Raw genomic sequence first — 23,353 nt, forward strand, 5'->3', positions numbered from 1 at the left:
ATCCACTACTAAATATATACAATGTATGAGGAGTTAAACGTGACCTAAAATGACTTTAATCCACTTGATCATGAGGTTTTCATCTAAATCTAAATCAAAACATTAAAAGGTAAAGTTTTAGGGCCATATATTGGCTAAATATTGAATATACTAGTCATAAGCATTTTTTTTATTTGTGTATAATCACCTGAAAATAAGAATTATTGTGTTTTTGTTAGCTTAGAATGAGGCTTTTATATCTACAGAGGGAAAGGGTCCCCTTTTATGGAATCTGCCATGTTCCTACGGTAGCCCAGAGCGGACAAAACAAACAGAACGTGTAATGAAAGTTATATTTTTACACACATTTGTTTTTTTTTAAACGTATACTCATATTTAGATGTTTTATAACTTGTTTGACTATAAACTGTCGTGTTTTCTGTGAAATTATGTGTTTTACGATGGAAATGGGCGTGGAAATACACATCCACTACTAAATATATACAATGTATGAGGAGTTAATGGGGGTAAAACATGACCTAAATGACTTTAATCCACTTGATCATGAGGTTTTCATCTACAGTATGTCTGCATTCCTGTTTTTCTTGCAGTACATTGCTTATTAAAACATTAAAAGGTCAAGTTTTAGGGTAATTTAATCTGCAAGTTCACATCTAGATGCCACTAAATCTGGACACACTGGACCTTTTAATAATCGTATGACTATTTAGCAAATATTCCAATAATCATGGTACTTCATCAACAGCAACTGATTTAGTGCCAGACATTTTAACTTTGGTGACAAATCATCTGGATGTTGACAGTTTTCATTCTTCAGAATGAGGAAGGCGTGAGTCAGTAACCAGCTTTGTCATTTGTCCTGAGACACAAGCAGATCATTTGTTCACATTCCCAACTAAGACCAAAAAAAAAAAAAAAACACAGGCATAAGTTTTGGCTGGAGTAGACAAACAGAATCCACAAAATAATAATATTTTTACAATACCGGGTTAAATTGTTTTCAATGTTTATTCAATAAATAATTTCAGAAATACAGAATTGGTGTTGAAATTAAAAAAGGCACTTAAAAACAATGGTGATAGGTGTAACCTTTTTTTTTTTTTCTTTACAAAACCCATTCCCTTACCGCTGATCTTTAAATGACATTATCAGTATTTTTTTTTTCAATAAAAAAAATGTTTGATCGAGGCACCACAAAAACGTTGGGTGGAATTACTGACGTGGAATAATGTGGAACCCAATTCATATCCTACAAATAAAAAAACAAGGCATTTCAATATAAGCAAATTTAGTTAGCAAATAAGGCAGGTTTACGTGTATTTGGCATTGCTGTGAAGAATTAAGGACCTGAGTTGGCTTTAAATTAAGCAAAAGTAAAACCTGGAGCCAAACAGTAACACTACTGTACACTGATGTCCTTTAAACTAGAAAGGCAGCCAGAAAAAAACATCTTTTCTAGACAAAGATACATTTAAAATTGATTGTTCAGATGGATTAAGTCACTTGGAAACAAAAACAAACATACAAACGCCTCCGATCCTCTTCTGTGAATACATGTATGGCTTAACACAGAAATCCAAACATACTGTACACGTTTCACTGCTACCGCACTCGGCCGACTGGCGCTACATTTGAAGAGTTTCAATCCAAAGAGAGTCTAAATGATTACAGACACAATAAGATCTTTGCTCAGACGGCAAATCAATCTTAAGACCTTTTTAAACTCAACTTTGTTGCGTTAAGGATTGCCGTCCACTCAGCATTGCATATGTGGTTATCTGGAGAGGAACTCTTCGTCTGTTGCCCGCTATCAACATCCAATTCAACCGTCCACAAAACACTGATGGCTTGATGGTTCTATTAAAACATTTAAAAAAGGCACAGCTAGGTTTTTTTTTTTTTTTTTGCCAGTCCAATGGTGGAAAAATTAATAAAATCAGTTCAACACATTCGCTCAAGTTCCGCAGAGAAAAACAAAAAACAAAACCCCACATTTATACAGACTGTACACATTTCAGATGATGCATAGAAAATAAAAACAAGTTAGTAAAAACAAACTGAAATAGTGGCAAAATGCATTGCTATCATTTGGTGACTACAACAACAAACAAACAAACACAGTGAGAGCATTATAAAAACCCGACCCTTCCCTTCCGTTCAGCCCAGATTCTTTTCCATACAGTGTTGTCACAACGGAGGCAGAGCTCCATCATTTGCCCTCGTACTTTGGATTGACGACTGTTGTTACGGCGCTTTTGTAGATCGGATTCTCACCCTGAGAAACGATGAAGAAGAACAACAAGAAGTGTGAGTATGTCAGTTCACAAACCACGGTGTCGCAACACAGTTTCACCAGTGAACATCTAAACACTTCAAGGAGTGTGTGGTGACGTTCATCTTGCTGGAGTTTGGTCAAACATGTTTTATGAATTGGTCCGACATGCCGTTGCCATGGTTTCAGCTGCTTGAGTCTGACTGCTGCAGTCGACTGTCAAGTGTCCGACTGCCACTCTGTCTCCTCTAATCCTTTAACCACTACAATCTGCACATGCTATTCAAATGATCCGCCCCCCTGGGGGTGACACTGAAGTGGATTTAGTTGTTGCGGTACACATTTGGTTCAGACAGACACAGGATGATTGGATTTTTAGCAGGTCAGAAATTTTGGTCTGCAGTTTCACAGTCAGATTTACCTCGAGCTGCTGTCAAAAACATCCGTTATAAACAGTAGTGAGCTGGTTTTAATATCACTGGAGAGTCGTATTTGACATGTTGAGGCTCAAACTGTACTCTTAATGGACGCATAAAACTTTTCTTATTTGGCAAAATTTAGGATGCAAAATAAACCAGCAGCTGTTATTGGACATAACTAATCAGGGGTACCACGTTTATGTTCAGCATGAGCTTCACATCATGGCCGGTTAATTGATCTGTACAGCGTGAGCATAAAATGTGAATGGTCTCTTAACATTTGCACATAAAAGTCTCCTGCTGGCTGTTGAACTGGTACAGACATTGTGATTAATGAGACAACACTACCTGAGCTGCATAAAGTCCACTTTACGTTTATATTTGAATTTCAGAGACACAGATCAGCTTTTTAGTTCAGTAAGTAGAGGTTATCAACTTCTAATGGCAGGAACTGTCTGCTGTTTACAGTGATTATGATGGAGGAACCAGGAACTATCAGCCCATCCAAAGTCCACACAGTCATGTGACACAAAGAACGACAGCAGGGTGTTTTAGATCATATAGATACGCTCTGTCTTAAATTTAAAGTCATCATCACGGTTTTTATGAATATTTGTGGTAAGAAGTAGATTAATTCCTTCATTACACCCAATTCTTCACTGACAGTGACATAAATTAGTCAAAGAAGTTTAAACAAAGACACACTTTGTTACTGTTGTTAGTTGTTGTTGGAAAAAAAAGCCCAACAGATCACGGCAACTGTAGTAACAAACATCTGCCGCCTGTGTAAGAGCATGCACTGCAGCACTCTGAGCAAAAGTACATGCGAGTACACGGAGGTGTACGACAGGCTGATACAAACTTGGACCTAAAGAGCGGCGCCTTTGTTCCCATAGCTGGGATTCTGGAACTGGTTAATAGGACTCTTGTAAATGGGGTTCCCTTGCTAACGTGGAGAAGAAACAGAGGGAAAACAGAAGAGAGAAAAGTGAAGAGAAGCAGGAAAAGGACAGACACAAAAGTCTGAAGGAAAATGTTCAGCACAGAGAAGAAAAGTCAGAAAGAAATCTCTCAGTCGCTACTGTACCAGAGAAAACTCAAATACTCAGATTACTTTTCTGTTGCAGTAAAGTTAGATCTCATGATTTACAATATTTCAGCAAATCTAACATAATTGTTTCCTCCCATCGGCCTATAAACACTTGTGCTGTGACTTCCACACGGTGAGCAGTAAGAGGAGCTTCCCATCCACCCAGCAGTCCTCCTCTCTCTGCTTCATTGCCTTTTATGGTGGTGCAGTTGTACCGTGTGGACAGCGAGAGGCAGCACTGTCAGCCGAGGAGGAGGCCGCTCCCTCAGCGAGGAGAGACTAAACAAAAAAAACTGCATGGAGGTTGATCAAGGACAGAGCGAGGGCCACGGAGCTGAAGGTGTGGTTCAGTTCAGGGATCCTCCACCTCACTCTGCTTTTAAATCTATTTTCCTGCCGACGACAGAACGTTGACTTTTTTTTAAATTCTCTGATGTTTTTTCCATAAAAGTTTAAAAGCTGGAAAGTCAAAAAATTATTTTAACTCCTTTTCATTGTTAAGATTAGATTATTCTAATCTTTATGCAGACACGCAGCTGAAATAACACGAGCTGGAACGGGCCAGGTAACCATTATTTGAACGGTGGAAAAAAGTAAAAGCTCGCTCCCCAGATAAACTTCCCATGACTTATTTCTCCAGGTGCTCCGCTCTGTCTGACTTACCGTGTCCCACTTGGCGTTCATCTTCTCCTTCTCGAACTTGGCGAACTCTCTGCGGTCGTGGATGATCATGAGCAGTTTCCAGATAAGCAGCAGAGCGAGGCCGATCAGCACAATGCCCGCTACCACGCCTGCCACGATGGGGATGATGTCAGGTCCCGCTGGGCACTCTAAAAGCACAAAGAACAAATGAAATCCATCGCCGGAGTTCGCAGAAATTATATTAAATGACCACGTGGAAGCCATGATGCTCTAACAACGCTCAAATCGTACCCAACGTCTCCACCACGTAGACCTCCTTGGTGTCGTTCCTGATGGCGAAGGTGTAGTAGAACCAGCAGTCGTTGGCGTCACGCTCTTTGCAGTGGGTGAGTGGGAAGCTCTGGTCCGTGGGCTGTGGCAGCTTGTCACGACTCTTCACCTTGATCAGCTCGAAGTAGCTGCAGTCCCGCTCACATGTATCCTTCTTCTCACCGGCATTGAACGCTCGGCACTGCACACAAGTTCTGTGAAAACACAGACGAGGTGTTGAGTCACTCTCCATAGCAGAGAAACCTCACACTGTGACCAACGAGCAGTGAAAAATTACTAATCTGAACGAACTACATGTCTCAGGGTGGGGAAATAATGCATCTTTGTCAATAACAGATAGAACCTGAACACAGTCTTGGGGCTCAAACACAAGAACTACTTGCTCGAAACTAACCGCTTTATTTTGAAAGTCTCTTCCGATTAGAAAACCACAAAAATCTCTGATGTCAGTGACACGGGTCAAGTACTGATTTTATGTAACAGATGCATGAAACTAGTTGCGATACGTCTGCATAAACAGTACATAACTCCAGACTCACTTGTGCTCAGCGCAGACGCCGGGGCACGTGGGACAGATCTCACAGGTCGGACCCTGGAATTTGGCGTTGTTGCATTTGCAGACTCCGCACTCGCAAGTACCGCGGCCGTTACAGATCTGCCCGTTCTTGGCAAGGCAGTAGGAAGTGTCCAGGGAGCAGTCGCAGGCGCTGCCGGTGTAGTTGGCGTCACAGATGCACTTCCTGCATTCGCAGCGGCCGTGTCCTGATGAAGTACGGGTGACGGCAAAAGGGTTAGCAGAGAGTTTACGGTAAAAAAAAATAAAAAAGGTGATTTAATTTCTACGACCCTCACCTCCGCAGAGCTTGTTGCCTGAACGGTCGCAGTTGAAGTTGTCGCACTCGCAGTACTTGCCGCTGTAGACCTCTGCGGGGTTCTCGCGCTTCTTGCATTCGCAGCTGCCGCAGACACAGTCGCCGTTGTTGCTGCAGATGTCCGTACCGTTGTCTTTTCGGCAGTTGGCGTCCAAGTCCTCCGTCCGCACTTCGTCTTTGCTGCACTCACAGAGGCGTCCGATACGTCCTTCATTACACCTGACACAGAAAATGGGACGTTAACATTTTAACGATGTGTGTCATCAAAGTCTGGTACAAGACAAAAAAAGCTAGGATCTTTTAACAAGTGGTTCCCTTTCCTGGTTGAAGAGAGACAGTTGTGGTTGGGAACTGAAACCCGTCAGACCTTTAAGGCTCTATGAAACTCAGCTGCTTTGAACTAGTGAATCTCTCTGGCTGAATACTTACTTGCAGGCTCCACACTCGAAGGTCCCGTTGCCGTCGTCGCACTGCTTACTGTTGTTCTCGCCGTCTTTGGCGCATTGACAGTCGCAGATGAAGTTCAGAACTACCTCCACCTCCTCAGTGAAGCCCAGAGGTTTAATTTTAATGGTCTCGGTCTTGTCATGCGACGGACACTTCTGGAATTCGACGGAAATCTCGAAAGACACCTGGAAACCAGAGGAGAGTTTATGGGGTCATCAAAATCTATTAAGGAGGACGTCTTGAGGCTTATTGTTCCATTTTTCTGACATGACCCGTCATGTGTTTCTGATTCATTGTTGGTTTTTGGGACAGCAGATTCTCCCAACCAGTAGGAGCTGTTAATGTAGCAAGAAGGTTTAGCAGCTCCACACCCCAGAAACAGGACGTCCAGGCTAGAAAAACACAGCTATAGGGTTCAAAAGTTTCATGTGTACCTCGTCTCCGATGGAGATGTTGGAGCACTTCCTGCCGTTCTCCCCTGTTCCCTCCACGCCGTTCTTACAGATGGACTTGTAGGTGATGGAAACTCCTTCGGGCAGCCTGCCGTTTTCCAGGATGACCTCAGATGACAAAGACTGTCCAAAGCAAGAGAGATCAAACGGTCACTGTTGGCTCTAAAACATGATTCCCTGCAGAAACACAGCATCTACTGGACAGGGCATTTTACAGTTGTGTTGTTAATGTTTAAGGAGTCGCAAAAATGTTTTAACAAATCAAGTAAAGATGCTGAAAGAGTTATCAAACTAAAAATCAGAAGTTATCTCTTGCAGCTCGGTCATGCGCAGTTTGACTCACGTTGTAAGCGTCAATAATGAGTTTGATCACGTTGCTGGAGTTGGCGGACAGCGTGCCAACGGCCGATTTGGGAATCAGATTTTTCAACTCCTGGAAGAGACGAAGGTCGAAGGTGAGAACAGGGTGAACAAAACGGTACCGGGCATTAGTGTACAGAGAAAAAAACAAAAAAAACACAAAGCTCACCTTGTAAACAGGCTGGAATTCCTCAGTTACAGCAAAGATGGTCTGGATGTTGTGGTCACTCAGTTTCTGAACCAAATGGGCGATGGAGGGGTAGTCCTAAAAACGATTCAACAAGACATAATTATTAACGAGAGCAGAACACAGCTACACTCCCTGGATACAGTATGCATGTTAAATAAATGGTACATACATAGTAGTGGCTCATGGTGTACATGTTGTTCTCCAGGTGACACTTCCCATCGTTAGGCAGGACGATGCCGCCCAGTTTGCCGTCACCAGCAAAGTGGAAACCAGCGTCGGTGGAAAACACCAGCAGACGGGTCACATTCCTCCAACCGATTTGCTCCTGAGAACACAAAGAGAGCCTTCTGATGAATTTTACACGTTTACGAGACACTCTTGCCTCGACACGGTTAAACAAAAACAGCCTCTCTTTACCTCACAGACCGCCACCTGCATGATGGCATCGAAGCCTCCCTCTGGAGAGTCCAGGTTTCCTGAGATCTGCTGCTGACTGACCAAGCGATTGAACTCGTCTCCCTTGTTTGTGAGCTTCAGGACGTTCTTATAGCTGAAGGGGCTCGTACAGTTCTGGTTCCCTGTGCAGGGGTTGATGAGCCTGGCAGGCGTGGTGCTGATGTACGGCATGACCGTCTTCTCCACAAACGAGCCGAAACCTGGACAGGAAAATGGATTTTATTCAGGATTTGGAACGCCACAGATTCTCTGTTTAATGAACATCGTTTTATTGGGAGTCGAGTTCTCACCGATCCTGAAATCTGAGGTGATCTTTCTCATTTCAAGCATGAGGTCAGTGCCAAGGTTCTTGACGTTTTCCAAATCGTCGTTCATGGAGTAGGAGAGGTCCATAAGGTAGTACAGGTCGATGGGGTAGTCCTCAGCACGCTTGAATTTCAGCTTAAAAGTCTGGGGCTCACCTTAACGGACGAGATTGTGACAATGGCAAAAACATTAGCTCACAGGTAAACTGCGACATCTTGAAATTACCACAATAATTTTGAAGGAATCTTCTTTCTGGTCAACACTAGAGTGATACTAGATACACTATCGTTTAAAACTTACCAGTTCTGAGTGTCAGGGTGAGTTTCTGGGGTTGGATCTGTGTAATCTGGCCAGGATCCGGTTTCTCGCTGTCCTTCTTGCGGTTGGTGACGGGCTTGTCCTTATCGATGCTGATCGATCCGACCGGGTTCTCGATTTTGGTACAACTTCTCTTCTTCAGGGAGTCCAGGTCATCACAGCGAGCGGACTTGGACTCACCGACAGTGAGGAATTCCTGTGAAAATAAGACGAGAAGGGTTTCTTTAAATTAACTACTACATACATCCTGAATACTGTTCCTCAGGCTCAGGGGTCGCGTTAACTGAATATTTTCTGACTGAAAAATCAAAAGGCCATTCATCATTTTGAAACACAGAGTGATCTACTCTAGCATCCAGCATCAGTGATCCAGCTGGTGGCGAATGTGCATATTTATTTACAACTGTCAGCCGTCTTTAATCTCACATGCCTGATCTCGTTGTCTTGACGGCTTTAGCCATCGTGTTGATCGGCTGTCATAGTCTAGGCTAAGACAAAATGTCACAGCAGCTGATTGTTCGAAATCACACTGATTAAAATAATTTATCTGGTTTGTGTGATGTTGACTTTTCTCTCTGGACCCTAATAAATGCAAAATCTGTAAGTTATGTGTCATTGAATGCCATTAAATAGACTATATGTCTCATTATGGTTAAAAAATTAAATCAACGGGTAATAAACGAATAAAGACACTGTGAGGAAACTACTTGCTGACCAGACAGATGTTATTCTGAGTATCAGGCCACACCTAAAACAGTTTAACAGATGTTTAATGTTGAGTGCATCCAGGCAACAGTCAAAAAAAAAAAAAACATTTTCACCAACAGATACACAAAAATACAGGGTAAGGTATACGGTAATTTTCAGGTGACGCATGTGCAGAAACATCTGGAAATGTCTTTCCCGGCATGAACAGACACGTTGACAACATGCAGCACAGTAACACAGGGAAGTGCCAGAAGAAACAGTTTGTGTATTTCAACAAATAAACTCACTAATATCAGCCGCAGACAGAATTTTCAGGATCTCTGACATGAAGTTAAACAGCATTTTTCACCACTGAGGCCTCTGGAATTGATCCATTGTACTTCAAGTGTGTGTGTGAATTTCTTGTTAGGCCATTGTTCTTTTTCTTGCAGGAGACGAGGAGAAACAGATGACGGGTCGGGGGGGTGGAGGAGGCCTGGCTAAGAATACAGATTGGATGCACATGATATCCCACACGGCATCGTGCAGGAGAACTTGAGACAATGAAGTCAGTCAAAACAAAAATAGTGCTTTGACCTCATTCTTCCAAAAAAAACCCACATGACCCACAGAGACGTTCTTTCCCTCTTCTCCTGCATCTCGACGTACACGTCAGATAATTTATTCAAAAGTTCTCAAACCGCAGAGATACAACACACCTATTGTTCAGAAGCAGGCTGAATTTCACTGCGGTGCATGTGCAGAAGCGTAGATGGGATCTCACACAGGAAATAACGAATGTAAAGCTGTCAGCAGTGGGCAGCAGACTCAACATTTATAGTCACTATGCAGTGAAATCACATCCGACGGTGCCAAACACTGAAATGATTCGAGTACGAGAAGTTTGCTTTCACCCTAAAAACATGCAAAGACGACTGTACTCAATGTACTAAAGCTTGCACTCGTGATTTCATAATGTATGAGTCTCAGGGGTGGATAGGTCAGCAGTCTGAGGGATTTCACAGAAGTGCAGCTCTGCTCTGACGACTGTTTTCCACTCAGAGGGTCACCCAGAGGGTGAGCGGTCAGAAGAAGTACTGACTCACAGGGTGAGGCTGACTAATCAAATCTCACCATTTTGGACAATTAGGTTCAGTGGTAAGAGTCTATATCAATATAATTAAGATTCAGATAGTCGCAACATTCTGAGATTGAGACACTTCGATGGTGTGATGATTCCGCATTGCGAATAACAGGAAATGACATAAACCTCCTGCAAATACTGACTGCAGCAGTAAGAGAAGCAGTCACAGGTAAATGATTAGACTGACCCTCCTGCAGTAGATCATACGCTAATAAGACCTCCTAATAATAATCCTCACTGTTTATAATGTCATTTACCTTATTGTCTATAATACAGAACATACAGTGTTTGTTATCTGGATGTGTGGGTGTCATCATGCTGCTGTACTGTGTTGTCACTGCGTGTCAGATGATCAGATCAGTCAGACTGAGACTATGCAGATGAATTAACTAAACTCAGACTTTACCTGTTGTGTTCTGGCTTTGTTTATTTCATGTAACCAGCTTCTAAGGCTGAGTCTGACTGGGTGAATCAGTGAAATACAGTTCAGCACCCTCCTCATCCCCTCCACCGCCGCACAAACCTGCTGTGAACGCTAAATTATGTCTGAATGTGGCCGGAGTGTTGAACAAAAAAAAAAAACTAAATGGGGTGACTGCACATTTCACCGAACAGTCCGGTAACCCCAGAGAAGAAACAGACCAGAAAAATGTGTTTTTGCAACCAGCGGCACTGTGTGAGTGTTACAGAACACCTCTGCATTACAAAGACTTGTTTTCGGGGCGACCGATACTCTCATTGCAGTAGGAATATGACACAAATTGACTGCTGTGTTTTGAGTGAGAAACCTCGCCACAACACATTTTATTCGGCGCAGACATAAAAACATCTGCTGCCCAGCACGACGTCGACTTCTATGATATTTGTCATTTGTTTGCCCCGCACTCTGAAGGAGCGAACAAACACTTCATTTAAGCCCTGCGCTCCTGTAAATCAGTGTTTTCCCTTTACTGTGGTGTTCGCTCTGTGGTGTTCGCTGCCGCAGCGAGAATACTTGCCTCTGGCGCAGAAAACATCTAATTAAACGGGATTATTCGGCCAGAGTTTCCACTGTGAGACAAGAAGCAACAGAACTCATGTTTACAATTAATGGAGTAGCTGTGGTTAACTTGCCTTCGACCAAAAGGCTGGAGAGAGAATCCTTTAACTGTCGAGTACGGCTGTGTATTTATTTGTACGTGTACTTACAGGATTAGTGCATCTTAAGTGCATGTTACCTAGATTTGTGTACTTGTATGAATAGTAAAGATGACAAGATGAATTTAAGGAAAAGATATTTGATATTTTTGATCATACTTGCACCTTTAAAAACAGATCTAACTTCGACTTTGGTCTGTTGTATGCAGACTTCTTGAAATGTTGAAGCTGACATTACAATTTATTCTTCATATTCATTAGAGATTGCAATATTCCAAGCACAAGATGATGACTACCAGCTGTGTTTGTTAGCTGTTTCTGTGCAATTCAACCATTAGGCAACGCAAACCACAGCGGAGACTCAGGCCACACCCACAGCTCGAGCTCTTCAGGATCATTTTTCATTCACATAATAAAACAGTTTTGTTTTTTTGTTTGTTTTTTAGGGATTCAACTCACTTGATCCGAGCACCATCCACACGACTTGGCGACCTGAATGCATTCCCCACATGACTGTGCGTTCGCCTTGATGCATATGCTCCCCTCTGAAAAGAGACAACACAAACAAAGTTCCCTTTAAGACGACATGACAAAACAAAATTTCCATTAGCTCACTAACTCAGAGCAGCTCCGCTCCTTGGCTGCAGATCCCCGACCCCATCCCAGTTAAGAAAACTGAGTCATGCCGAGAAAAGCTCGAGGCAGCTCACCAAGTGATGACTTCACCTTGTAAAAAAAATAAAAAATTAAATAAAGGCCTCCCACCACCGGCCACAACGGGACCAACGTAGTCATTAAACCACGAATGAAGAAAGTGGACAGGAGTCTCTGCTGTATTTCATGATGCTTCAGAAACTGAAGTCTAACACAAGAGAGGAGAAACATCTGGTGCAGGACGTAACATGTGACAACACCATAAATCAACATACACACGAAGAATAGCAATAAATATTAAAAAAGTAATTCAAGGACGTCGAGGGAGTCTGGGTGGAAAAATCAAACCCACCTAAAATAAAGAGGAACAGACGGTAGCAGCAATGTGAGACATGTTTAGGGATTGATTACAGATGTGATAATTAAAAACAATACTGGATAAGGAATACCTAGAGAATGTACAGTTATGTACCTTGGAAATATGAATGACTGTGTCACTGTTAATGATATTTAACTAAGATATTATTGATCACAAGCAAGGCAAAAACAAGAAACTGGAATGAATGTCAGATTACAGTGAAAACTGTTTTTGGTTGTTTCTATTTGACTGCTTGTAAAATAAATAAAACATACATCACGTTTGGCTGTAAGCACAAACAAACCCCCCCAATAGAAATTAAAAGCTGCTGTAAACATCAAGCTGAGTGTTGCACTGTGAGTGTTAACAGCTGAGAAACATGCCACACTTTGGTCTTGTTAATATTTAACAGTTACGATAAGAAAAACAGCAGAAATGTGAACAGATTCACGGTGTGTGGTCCTCGTTCTTACCTTGCTGTGCCCAGCTGCCACCGAGGACGGCCGATAACGCCGCTATTAAAAGTAACCGCAGATCCATCTGAAACAAGAACAATGAAATAAAAACTGTTAGAGGACAAGAAACCAGCAGAAACATCAACACGAAGGAACAAAATAAAGACTTTTTAAGTGTGTAACATGTATTTTGTTTGGCACAGAGGCATCAAAAAGAGATTTGAAGACATCCATGTTTAAGAGTGACTGCACAGGCACTGTGTGCACACAGAGGAGGAAAGGTTCAGGTTCATTTACAGCTGAAGTCATTGTTAAGGATGGGATTTTTGAATATGATAAATTTGCACAGCTGCACATAATGTTCAACGCGTCGCTCGATCTTTGCACTTGTTTTCTGTTGTTTCATTTACATAAATGTGAAATCATCATGAGTTAAAATCAGTTTAATCAGCCAAATTATTGAAATTATTCTGAGACCTGAATGTGGCTGTGATTCATGTTCACATCAGTGAATCTCTGGCTGCATTTTCACTTTTTGGACCTATTCATGCAATGACTCATTTCACGAATTTAAGTGAGTACTCGAACATGGAAATACTTCAGCTCATAAACCCCTCAAAGATACTATTCTACCACCTCGTGCACCGTCACCTCAGCAGGTCCTCTTTAACACTTTCACCTGGTCGAACACACTTAGATTAAAAACACACTCTGTGTTGTTACGACTTGTTCCTGACGTTGAGCTGAATTACTTTGTTTACCATTCGGCAGCGGAGGGCAGATTCTCATTTAGTCTTTTCCATATATGGAGGAATGACTCGCCCAATCTCAGCTGGCATCGGCTGCCATGAGCCACCGTACAAGACACCGCAGGCTGCCTGAGGCTGTTAGGAAATGTTCATGCTGTTAAAAAGGCCCACGCAAAAGTGACTGCTTATCTCGACAAGACGCATCAGATAAGAGAGAGACGGAGGAAGCTCAGGGAGATAAAAAAAAAAATGTTGCGCAAAGGAGAGGACGGTCACATTTACACCCTGACGCACAATGAGTCGACCAGCAGACGTGTAAGGACTGTAACAGAGCTGCAGCAGCAGCAGAGGCTTTAATAATGAGCAGGCTGCCACAGAATGACTGTGGGTTCATTACAGCCCTGTGATGCTTCTGCACCACACTGAGCTCAGCAGCTCAGCATGAACCGACCGACCACAAAAAAAAAAAAAAAGATTTAACAAATATTGAAATCAAAAGGTCGAAATGTTCGTCAGCTATTTTAAAAACAGTCTTGGTGTCCAAGTTAAGATCACAGCTCCGTAGCAGAAAAGCGGTAGGTGTGTTAACGCGCGTGTGTGTGTGTGTGTGTGTGTGTTTCCATATTTGGTCAGCCTTCTGAACTTCTGCCATACCCCACAACTCCAGTGACACACTTCCCTGACTGTCCGCCCAACCCTCAGACTTAGAAACTCAGACCAGCAGCTCTGTGGATTTGCCCCAGTAACATATACATAGGAAACCAGGCAGTGTTGACAGTAGCTAAGTCAACAGCTGGGTCCCAAAATAGTCTATCCCTGCTGGACATTAAGTCAATTGACAGATTCTCCAAGTAGAAATGGATAAAAGTGGCGTTTATATTCATAATGCATGTTTTTAATAGTCTTAAGAGGTAAAACTAGAGGCTGTATATTCTCCAGTAGAGGACGTGTAATATGTTTCCTGCTGTGCTCTGGGTCGGAGGGGACACGCATCTGCAAAAACAACCACATCCTGTGAAATGAGGCCTAATGACCAAGTTTAATGCAAAGTTTTTTCCCATAAGTGCTTCAGCGATAGTGGGGTTAGGGTTAGATCATGCTGCTGTGGGAATAGGATAGAAAGTGAAGATTTAAAGAGGAGCGGGGGGGCTGCAAAACATCTGACAGCAGATTTTTGTTTGGATTTTTAAAAGGCAACAGATGGAAAATAAAAATGTTTTCTTGTTGAAGATCAAAAGACGATGTTCCTTTTGAATAAACTTGCAAACAAAATGTTCAACACGCAACATGCTTCATAAAATTCAAGACTTTGGACACCATTAGGGCTCCTCCCCTGCATTCCTGGAGACCAGCTTTGTTTACCGCTCTGGGGCTCGTCCTGCAAATTGCAGAGAGATGACAGATTGGGAGGCATTCGGGTGGGGGGGGGGTCTCCGATGTCTGTGTGCCACATAACGGCATTATGGGGGGGAGGAACCGGTCGAGATCTCGGGGCGTGATAAGTTTGGAAAAGTTCAGAAAAATCTTTCGCAATCCATCTGCCTGTCTTTATTTACAGCCAAACCCCAGCATTTGTTATTGCCACAGCTCTCCGGGAAATAAATAAGACATAATGTTTTTTCTCGAAGAGCTGCATGACATTTTCAGTTAGTGTTTGACCGTTGGCGGAGGAGGAGGCGTCACTGCTTCAAAAGAAATGGCGGGATGTAAAAGTCGATGCCGATTCCACCCAGGCAGCGTCACAGCTGATAAGAGCTGATAGCAGACACTGATGAATGCGGCTTAATCCATAACAGGCTGTGTGGTAACACTCAACTAGTGTGTGTGGTGAATCCAGCGAAGAAGAAAGGTCAAAGAGGCGTCTCAGGTCTACATACTTATCTGTGTTCACACATAGTGGAGCATCTCTGATCAATAACCTCTTTCCTGTGCTGTCGAATGAACTCCTCTCTTGCTTACTTTAATTTTCTAAAAGTCGAATCATCCTCCCTCCCTTCTCTCTCTCTCTCTATCGTCAAGCAGAAACTATGGCGTATGAGTCGTGGTGATGACAGACCTGGCTAATATTTAGACTAACGGGAGCGCACCGTGTTGAGTCATGACTTTGTATGGTCAGGCTGGAGAAGACAGAGACGGCACATGCTTTGTTAAATGTTAGCGTCATGATTTCTCATTTACAATCCTGCGTGTGTGTTAATAACGTCCAGAGCTGCTCGGCTGTTTCCAACAGACGTACGGCTCATAGTCCTCTAACATTGGACAGATAAATTCATCAAGAACTCATGGCAGACGCTCATCTGAAGCAATTAATTGGTAAACTGATTAGTAACTTGTTATCTATTTCAAAATAAGAAAATATGATGGTTTGTTATACAATCTCACTACACATCTTCGGGTTGGATTAAATTAAAGATGTGAACACACCAACAAAGGCTCTAGGGAATTACAACAGGCACCGTTTTCTGTCATCATCTAGCTCAAATTTGAGATTTTATTATGTAATCAAGATGGATCTGATTGGGCTGAAGGCATTTCAGATCAAAACTACATCTGCTGGGCGTAATTAGCGACCTTCTGGACCTCTAAATCGCTGCCCACGTCTTCAAGGTTTTCAGTGACTCGAATAAGCCGGCTATTGTGTTCATTGACGGCTGCTTCCCCAGCCGGAGAAAACAAATGCCAATCAGAGTTGTTCTGGATGGAGAGCAGGTCATCTTCCTGTGATACAGACAGAATAACCTTCACAGCTGTGTAAATATTATTTTTCTAAGTATTTGACTTCTCTATACCTCTACCAGCTTCTGTGATGACTGAAACTCGATGACGTTAGCCGGACAGATGCGTCTCTTACTGCTGAATGGTTGGAGCAAGACAACAACCCATCCCCCAAACAGAGAACAGCTAAACTCTTCACCATCTTGAAAGTCTGGCAGGTCATGTTGTTAAAGTCTGGCTTTATACCCAATAATTCAGGACATGTAGATCCATGTATTTTCCTAAATAAACTGGTGTTTGGTTACTGCATTTCCAAACCTTCCACAGCACACACACAGAAACACACTCGCTGCTCACCAGAAGCCAAACTTTCAATAAATGCGGCGTGGAAACAGACCCAGACAAATGTTTTATCAAGAATGTCTTCCAACAGCTGCTGGGACGAGCTGACTGAAACTCAATCCTCCTCTACGCTCCGCTGCCTGCCATCAGGCAAAGACAGGTCAGAGTTTTGATTCAATCTGCAGTCTCAAAGTACGCCTCAGGGACCAGAACCACGCTCTCTCTCTCTGTCTCTTCTCTGATGTACATTCCTCTGCTGACACATGTATTTGTGTCTGCGAATAATCGAGTCGCTGTGCGACATCTCCGCCTACTCGACCGCGGCATTTCTTCTTCTCGGCGCCGAGAGAACGACTGTGATGCAGCAATATTTGATTCACAAAGTTTTGACATCAGTCTGATCAAAGTTGCTTAATTCATTGATTTCTTCGTGGATTTCCTCAATTAGCCACGATAAAAATTACTAAAAACCTCACAGGTAAGTCACACACGTTTCACTGAAGGAGTCTGCTTTAATGACTCCGATCAGACAGCTAGTCAACATTCATCACCTCTACTGACTAATACCTTGAAAACAATCAGTAAACCTAGTTTACTACTCCAGCAAGTAGTCCGAGCCCTATTAAAGACCTGCAACTGAGACAATCAAGTCCCAGACAACTTTCGTAAAAGATTTCTAGAGATTGTGGAGTTTCAGTTTTTTCAAAACACTCTGCTAGTTCAGTCTTGTTGTGACTAATCTGCTGAAAAAGAGATTTTTCCATGGACAGAATTAGCTACCAAGTCCGTGAACTTCACGCATATTTTTAAGTTAATAGCTCAGCGCACAGCTGATGGAGGACATGATCCAAACATTTCCAATAAGTCCACAGCAGCTCAACGTTCAAAAAGTCAAAATGTGTTGAACAAAGATCGATGTTTTTATCTAATGAAATACTCAGCTTTGGTTTTATCTCCATCGTGCTGCACACAAACAAGGTACACACATGTATTAACGAGGTATACACCTAGGTACACACCTGTATTAATGAGGTACACACCTGTATCAACGAGGTACACACCTGTATCAACGAGGTACACACCTGTATTAACAGGGTACACACCGGTATTAACGAGTTACACACCTGTATTAACGAGGTACACACCTGTATTAACGAGGTACACACCTCTATTAACGAGGTACACATCTGTGTTAAGGAGGTACACACCTGTATTAACGAGGTACACATCTGGGTACACACCTGTATTAACGAGGTACACACCCGTATTAACGAGGTACACACCCGTATTAACGAGGTACACACCTGTATTAACAAGGCAGTCTAACAGCTCCATAAAATCCAGAATATTCATTATAAAGATGAAATTTCAGATGTATCACGTTGTTAAAAGTTGACTTCCGGTGTACTGATTAATATTTATGTACATGTTCTATACTTTCAGGATGTGACAAAGAGTTAACATGCAGGCTTTGACTCAGACATGTGTCACCGCTACTTCTTTGTTTACTCCTTCCTCTGTTGATGGTGGTGGTGCAGTAACCTACTGACTGTATGCACTAGAACACTTCCTCTTGACGGAGCCTAAAAATACTTCTCAGGGTTTTATGCCAGTTAAACTTGATACAGATGCAGAATTGTCCGGTGTTTCATTAACTGGTGGTCTGTGGGCCCATGTGGAGCCGGCATGTGGGTGAAAGAGTTGTATTATCTTGACTGGGTGTAAAATCTAAGCTGTTCAGAGGCGCTGCCTCCCTGACCTCTCTGTGACTTGTTGCTGCAGCTCATACGGCTTTGAACAGACAAGTCGAGTGTTGTCTAAAGGTGGAGCAATCCACATCTGTGAGTGTTTAGTGATCTTTAACAAAGTCCGTGTTTAGACTGTGGATGACCACAGCGAGACCTTATAATGTCCCTGAACATGCCACATGAGTTTGTGTATCGCTGTCACACAAAGTTTGACTTTCACCAGGTCAGGGTTCTTTAGAAAAATGTTTGAAATGACTTTAAGCACTAAACTTCTGCAACCATCTTTATAACAAGTGCCTCTACCTAAGTGTACCTGTTTTTTTTAGTTGAGAATGGAGGCTTCTTTGTGCATTTATCACATTTACATTGGAAGTATTTGCAAAAGCTAACACAACTGCTTTCTCCGTGGTTCCTCGTTTGGTACGATTAGAGGTTAACCACACTGTGCATCACTAAGTCTCTCGAGGGTAGCTCATGAAAAGAGAAGTTCACATTGATCCAACTCCACCAAAACACTGGGAACTTGATGTTACTACACTTTATTTTGACTGACAAACTGAACTATGCTGGAGCTAGTTTTTATTATCTGTGACATGTTTGGTCTATGAAGTGTCAGGAAATGGTGATAACAATTCCAGGATGAGGTCTTCAAATAGCTTAATTTGTGTAAACAACAATGCAGAACTTGGAATTTAGCCTTTAAGACTGATCTCCTCATGCTACCTGGCATATTAATATCATCTCTGAGAAGCCAAATTGGATTATATGAAATGGCAATTTCCTTGTCCTCCTTTTGTTTTATATGGAATATCTAAACCAGCTCCATGTCCATGTTTAAAGATCTGACAGCTACATGAGAAAAACACATTCTGTCATCACGTAACACATCACGCTGTTATCATATTATGAATTCTGCACTAAAGTGCCAAGAAACACACAAAGTGAGGGGCGGTGTTCAACACAAGCAGGCATTGTTCACGCTGGGTGGGTCATCTGGTAGTCCACAAAATCAGTTTTGGTGCCCATCCCCCTCGAGCAGCTCTGTTTGCCACCCGGTCAGCCAGCCAGCAGCCCCCCCACCTGCTGCTGGAAGTCACAGTCCACTCTCAGTCCATTAGAGTCCCCAAACAACTCAGCATGACTCTACATCCATTTCCTTAATTAAAACCACACCCAGGCACCACTTTTCTCTCCAACAGGCTGCTGAAAGATCAGGAAGGACGACACCTCGCTACTAAGTGCAAACGCTGCATGTTTGAAGGAAACGCTCCCTACATACAGAAACACCTCGTCCATCGAGCTGAACGAAGCTCTGAAGTGCTGACACACGATTAGTCATAATAGCTGTATCTAGTTCCTGAGATGAAGCAACAGAAAAGGAATGTCGTGTTTGACCATCTGACGTCCAGCTGACTATAAAAGGTGGTTAAAAGGAATATTGGGAAATGTTGTCATCAATAAAAAATTATGTTGAACTAGTTAACTTGTTTCACTTGAACAAAATGAATAAGTTTAAAGGATTAATCGTTAATATCCCCTAACGAACGTGTTTTTAAACACAGCAGTCGTCAGACTGTTTCTGGAAAAAGTCGGCCGGCTGGATATTTTTGAAGTTGTGGATGAACCGCAGAACCTGTTTTTGGGGGGTTTGTCTGTCATGTGGAGGAGATCCCGATCTCCCGGCGCTCCGTAGAGAGAGATGAGATAACGCATTCCATCTGAGCGAGCTCCATCATGCGTTGTGGAAAAAACAAAGACGACGTAACTGAAATATGGGGCGCCTTTTCCACTTGTCTCCGACCTGAACCCAAAGTTTACTCAGTCAGTTTGATGTAGACGGAGTACGATGACCTGAAAATGTCTTAAAACAGCTGAGTTTCAAGACGATACCCGAGCTAAACAAACTGTGCATTAAGATACGTACTAAGGCTGGATTCCATTTCCAACACCTGACAAAGTTATTTACAAAGACCTGAAGTTAGAAATCTCGTTCCCCTTGGGTGTTTTAAACAAATACGACAGCTTCTTTTATCAGTAACACTTGGAGGATGTTTCTGTGACACTTATTCTCTCTCTTTGTTGTAGAGCTTCAACTAACAATTGTCAGGAACATCCGAGGTGACGTCTTCAAATGTCTTTTATCCAACCTTTGCTCAAAAGTTAAAGATACTCAGTTCACGCTGATGTACAACAGAAACATTTTGATAGGTTGGAAACAGGTAATGTTTTGTATTTCTCTGATTAGTAGATGATCACAGTGAATTAAATGACAAACTGTTTCAGTAGTCACCTTTTTTAGAAATGTTTTCTTGTCCTCTAGTCTCAGGTTGCCCAATTGTAACCACATGGACTGTGGTCGTCACGTAAGTTTCCCATAAACATATTTTCTTGTGTTTCTTGCCACATGTTCTCAGGTGGTTTGACACCTTCTGTGTCTCTGCTGAGACACCTCACATATCACGACCACACACGGCTTCATGCCCACAGCAGAGTGCATCTGTGCAACACCTCTCTCATGTGCAGCCCTCCACCAGGTGGAAACTAGCTCATTTGACCAGAGACGACGCGATGCGGATAGACTCATGTGAACATCCGCGATGTCGCAGTTAACACAGTCCAGTCGATTCAGTACTACGCCTCCAAATTCTGCATAACAATACACGCAATCACGTGGCCGCATGTGTCTCGTGTGTTTCATGCTGGAGAAAGGTCCGGCCGAGCTCATTATCATTATGACATCAACAAACAAAAGCTCGTTTGTATTTCTTTACACCGACCACAACAAACTTGGACGGCAACCCAATGGCAGGCTCATACCCAAAGACTACTTCCTGTGAGTCGGACAACATTTTACCAAAGAAGGATGGAGCCAGGAGTGGATAATGTTTCAATAGTGATATCCTCAAACAACGCCCCCCTTTCCAAACTTTGGTCATCATCTCCAGAAAGTCCCATGACTCATTGGACAAGTCCTGGTGTTGAGTAATGCAGACTGACCCGTCAAACTGCCTCCCGGTTTCTCCTCGCTCCGAGCCGAGCCGAGCATTGTTTACGGTGTATAAACATCACAACAGTGTCACTAAGGGAAGTGACTCAGTGATCTACAGGGTGCCGGCTCTGTTCGACAGACACGTCTCTCCTCATGTCTTCAATTACCAGGCCTGTATATGTATATATATCTGCATCTATGTGACGATCAAACACATGTGTGTTTTCGCACCTCGATACAGCCGTTGCTATGTAATTATGAAGCCGTCTCTAAGCCAACACAGGCTAGTAATCAACCCGTGATGGTTTTTATTCCCATCTCACTAAATTAGGCCTTGCCCAGCACAGATTACTAGTTTAACAAATCAAGCTTCTCCCTGCTGAGATTACGAGAAGAAGAAGAAAAAAAACACCCCCTCAGGCTACAAGTCTTTTACAGGAAGCGAATGAGCCAGACAAGACCGATCTTGTCCTGAATCAGAGCTGCTCAACCAACCTGGGCCCGCTTTAAGTCGTCTTTAGGCCTTTACCGGATCCTCAACCACAGTTTATACAGTCCGTGATACACTTTGACCAGACTGTGGTTTGTTTCTGGATGTTCTTTACAAGTCGCAGAGATGTTTGAAACTTCTATGAAGAAAGTAGAAGCTTGTGTTTGTATACGTACAAGGCACAGATGTTTAAATGACATCTGCAAAAGAGTTTTTTTGCGTCCGGTGGGACAAATGGACCTGAGTGCTTTAACAGCATTCCTAAAGAATACCAGGTGGCTTTGAAATTTAATCTTAGGGAAGAAAGAAGAAAGAGTATGCAAGTGTTTTTTGGGGGGATAATCAGAAACTTCACAAACTCTTTTTCAGTAAAAAGTAGTTTTCTGTTTCTAAATGAGAAAGACCAAAAGTAAGCATTTGTAAAGAGACATAAACAGGGTTCCCACACCTTTTTCATGAACAAATTCAAGCACTTTTCAAGCACCTTCAAGCACCAGTTTTTCCATTTTTCCAGCCCCTTTAAATCATGGTCATGGGAAGCGCAGCGGTGCCACTGTATGGCATAATAATATGGGTCTAATTAGCATTATTTCATATGGTGGTAGATTGACTGTTTTGATTTTTAACTAATTGTGAATTGGCTTGTATTCTCAGCTTGTGAGCGGTGTATTGTGTAACTACCATAGCGCAATAACAGTGACAAATAGACATCACAAAAAAATCAAGCATTTTCACAACCTTGAAAACACTGAAATGAAATTCAAGCATTTTCAAGGAATTCAAGCACCCGTGGGAACCCTGTAACACAGTGCCAACAAGGTAAAACAGGCTTAAACTTTAACATGAAGGCCATCTTGTTGTGTTACTACCCCACTTTAACTATAAATCACATTTAAAAACCCACCCATACCAAGCCCCTAAATTAGGATATATTAAGGAGGGTTTGTAGGTTGATAAATACAAACTTTAACACGTTTTAAAAAAAGGCGAACAGCCTCCAACCGAAGCTAACCACCGTTAGTCATCCACACCCAAAGTTTTGCCCCTGAAGACACGAGCATTCCTGCCTCTTTCAGTCGGTTAATCCGCTTTTTATTCGCCCCTGTATCTGCTTAAATGTGACGAATACACGTTAAAATACTTAAAACACTCACCTCGTGTTGATGTTTCCGTTGATTTACAGCGGCATCAGCCCTCTAACTGTGTCCGTTTTTACCGCACTAACAGCGGTTACCGTTGGCGAACACTGAGCCTGTCGTTGGATGAGGGGTCCGCTTTGTTTAACTAATAACACCGCGGTGTCCCGACGTGCCAACGTACGTAACGTTTCCAATCACGACGCGGTTAACGGTTAACGTACACACACACACGGGCGGTGTTTAAAGATGAGATAAAAACACAAAAAGGAGTTACCGGCTCGCCCGAACACGTTACAGCCGCTGCCCTGGTGCTGCTGCTGGGGTTTTTTTTTTTTAATGCCCCCCTCTCTCTCCAACAAACCTCTCTTCTTATTTAGACCCCGCCTACACAGGAAGGGACGCCGCGGCGGCGGCACGTAAGGGGGCAAAGGAACGAGCACACACCGCGTGAACCTGATGTCACCGCGGATGTGGGGAGCGCGCGCATGCGTACACGCACGCGCACGCAGATATAGGTCAAAACAAACAAACAAACATTAAAATATTGAGAAATTCACACAGTAAATAAATGAAATAAACATAAAATCTGATG

The 23,353-nt window shown here is 42.7% G+C and overlaps 1 protein-coding gene across 2 annotated transcripts; it reads right to left on the reverse strand.

Annotated features, from left to right (window-relative positions):
* Positions 1 to 989: 989 nt before the first annotated feature.
* LOC104934052 (integrin beta-1) lies at positions 990 to 23,123 on the reverse strand. Of its 2 annotated transcripts, none has more exons than XM_019267435.2 (16): positions 22,777 to 23,123; positions 12,608 to 12,674; positions 11,582 to 11,667; positions 8,137 to 8,350; positions 7,821 to 7,991; positions 7,492 to 7,730; positions 7,244 to 7,399; positions 7,054 to 7,149; positions 6,868 to 6,957; positions 6,507 to 6,647; positions 6,055 to 6,257; positions 5,606 to 5,844; positions 5,293 to 5,515; positions 4,715 to 4,947; positions 4,445 to 4,611; positions 990 to 2,275 (listed from the first exon to the last, which is right to left on the reverse strand). In XM_019267435.2, exons 2-16 carry the CDS (start codon positions 12,672 to 12,674, stop codon positions 2,210 to 2,212), a joined length of 2,391 nt encoding a protein of 796 aa, XP_019122980.1. In that variant the 5' UTR covers positions 22,777 to 23,123; the 3' UTR covers positions 990 to 2,209. The 2 variants fall into 2 exon arrangements, with proteins under 2 accessions (XP_019122980.1, XP_019122981.1); XM_019267436.2 differs by having other exon boundaries at positions 23,036 to 23,118.
* Positions 23,124 to 23,353: the final 230 nt, after the last annotated feature.

The sequence above is a fragment of the Larimichthys crocea genome, chromosome II (genome assembly GCF_000972845.2).
Source record: "Larimichthys crocea isolate SSNF chromosome II, L_crocea_2.0, whole genome shotgun sequence".
NCBI classification, from domain to species: Eukaryota; Metazoa; Chordata; class Actinopteri; family Sciaenidae; genus Larimichthys; species Larimichthys crocea.

Coding starts and splice junctions, on each gene's coding strand:
- LOC104934052 (XM_019267435.2), bottom strand. CDS start 12,674: ATGGATCTGCGGTTACTTTTAATAGCGGCGTTATCGGCCGTCCTCGGT. Junction 7,150..7,243: donor ACACCATGAGCCACTACTAT/GTATGTACCATT, acceptor AATCGTTTTTAG/GACTACCCCTCCATCGCCCA. Junction 4,612..4,714: donor CTACGTGGTGGAGACGTTGG/GTACGATTTGAG, acceptor TTGTGCTTTTAG/AGTGCCCAGCGGGACCTGAC.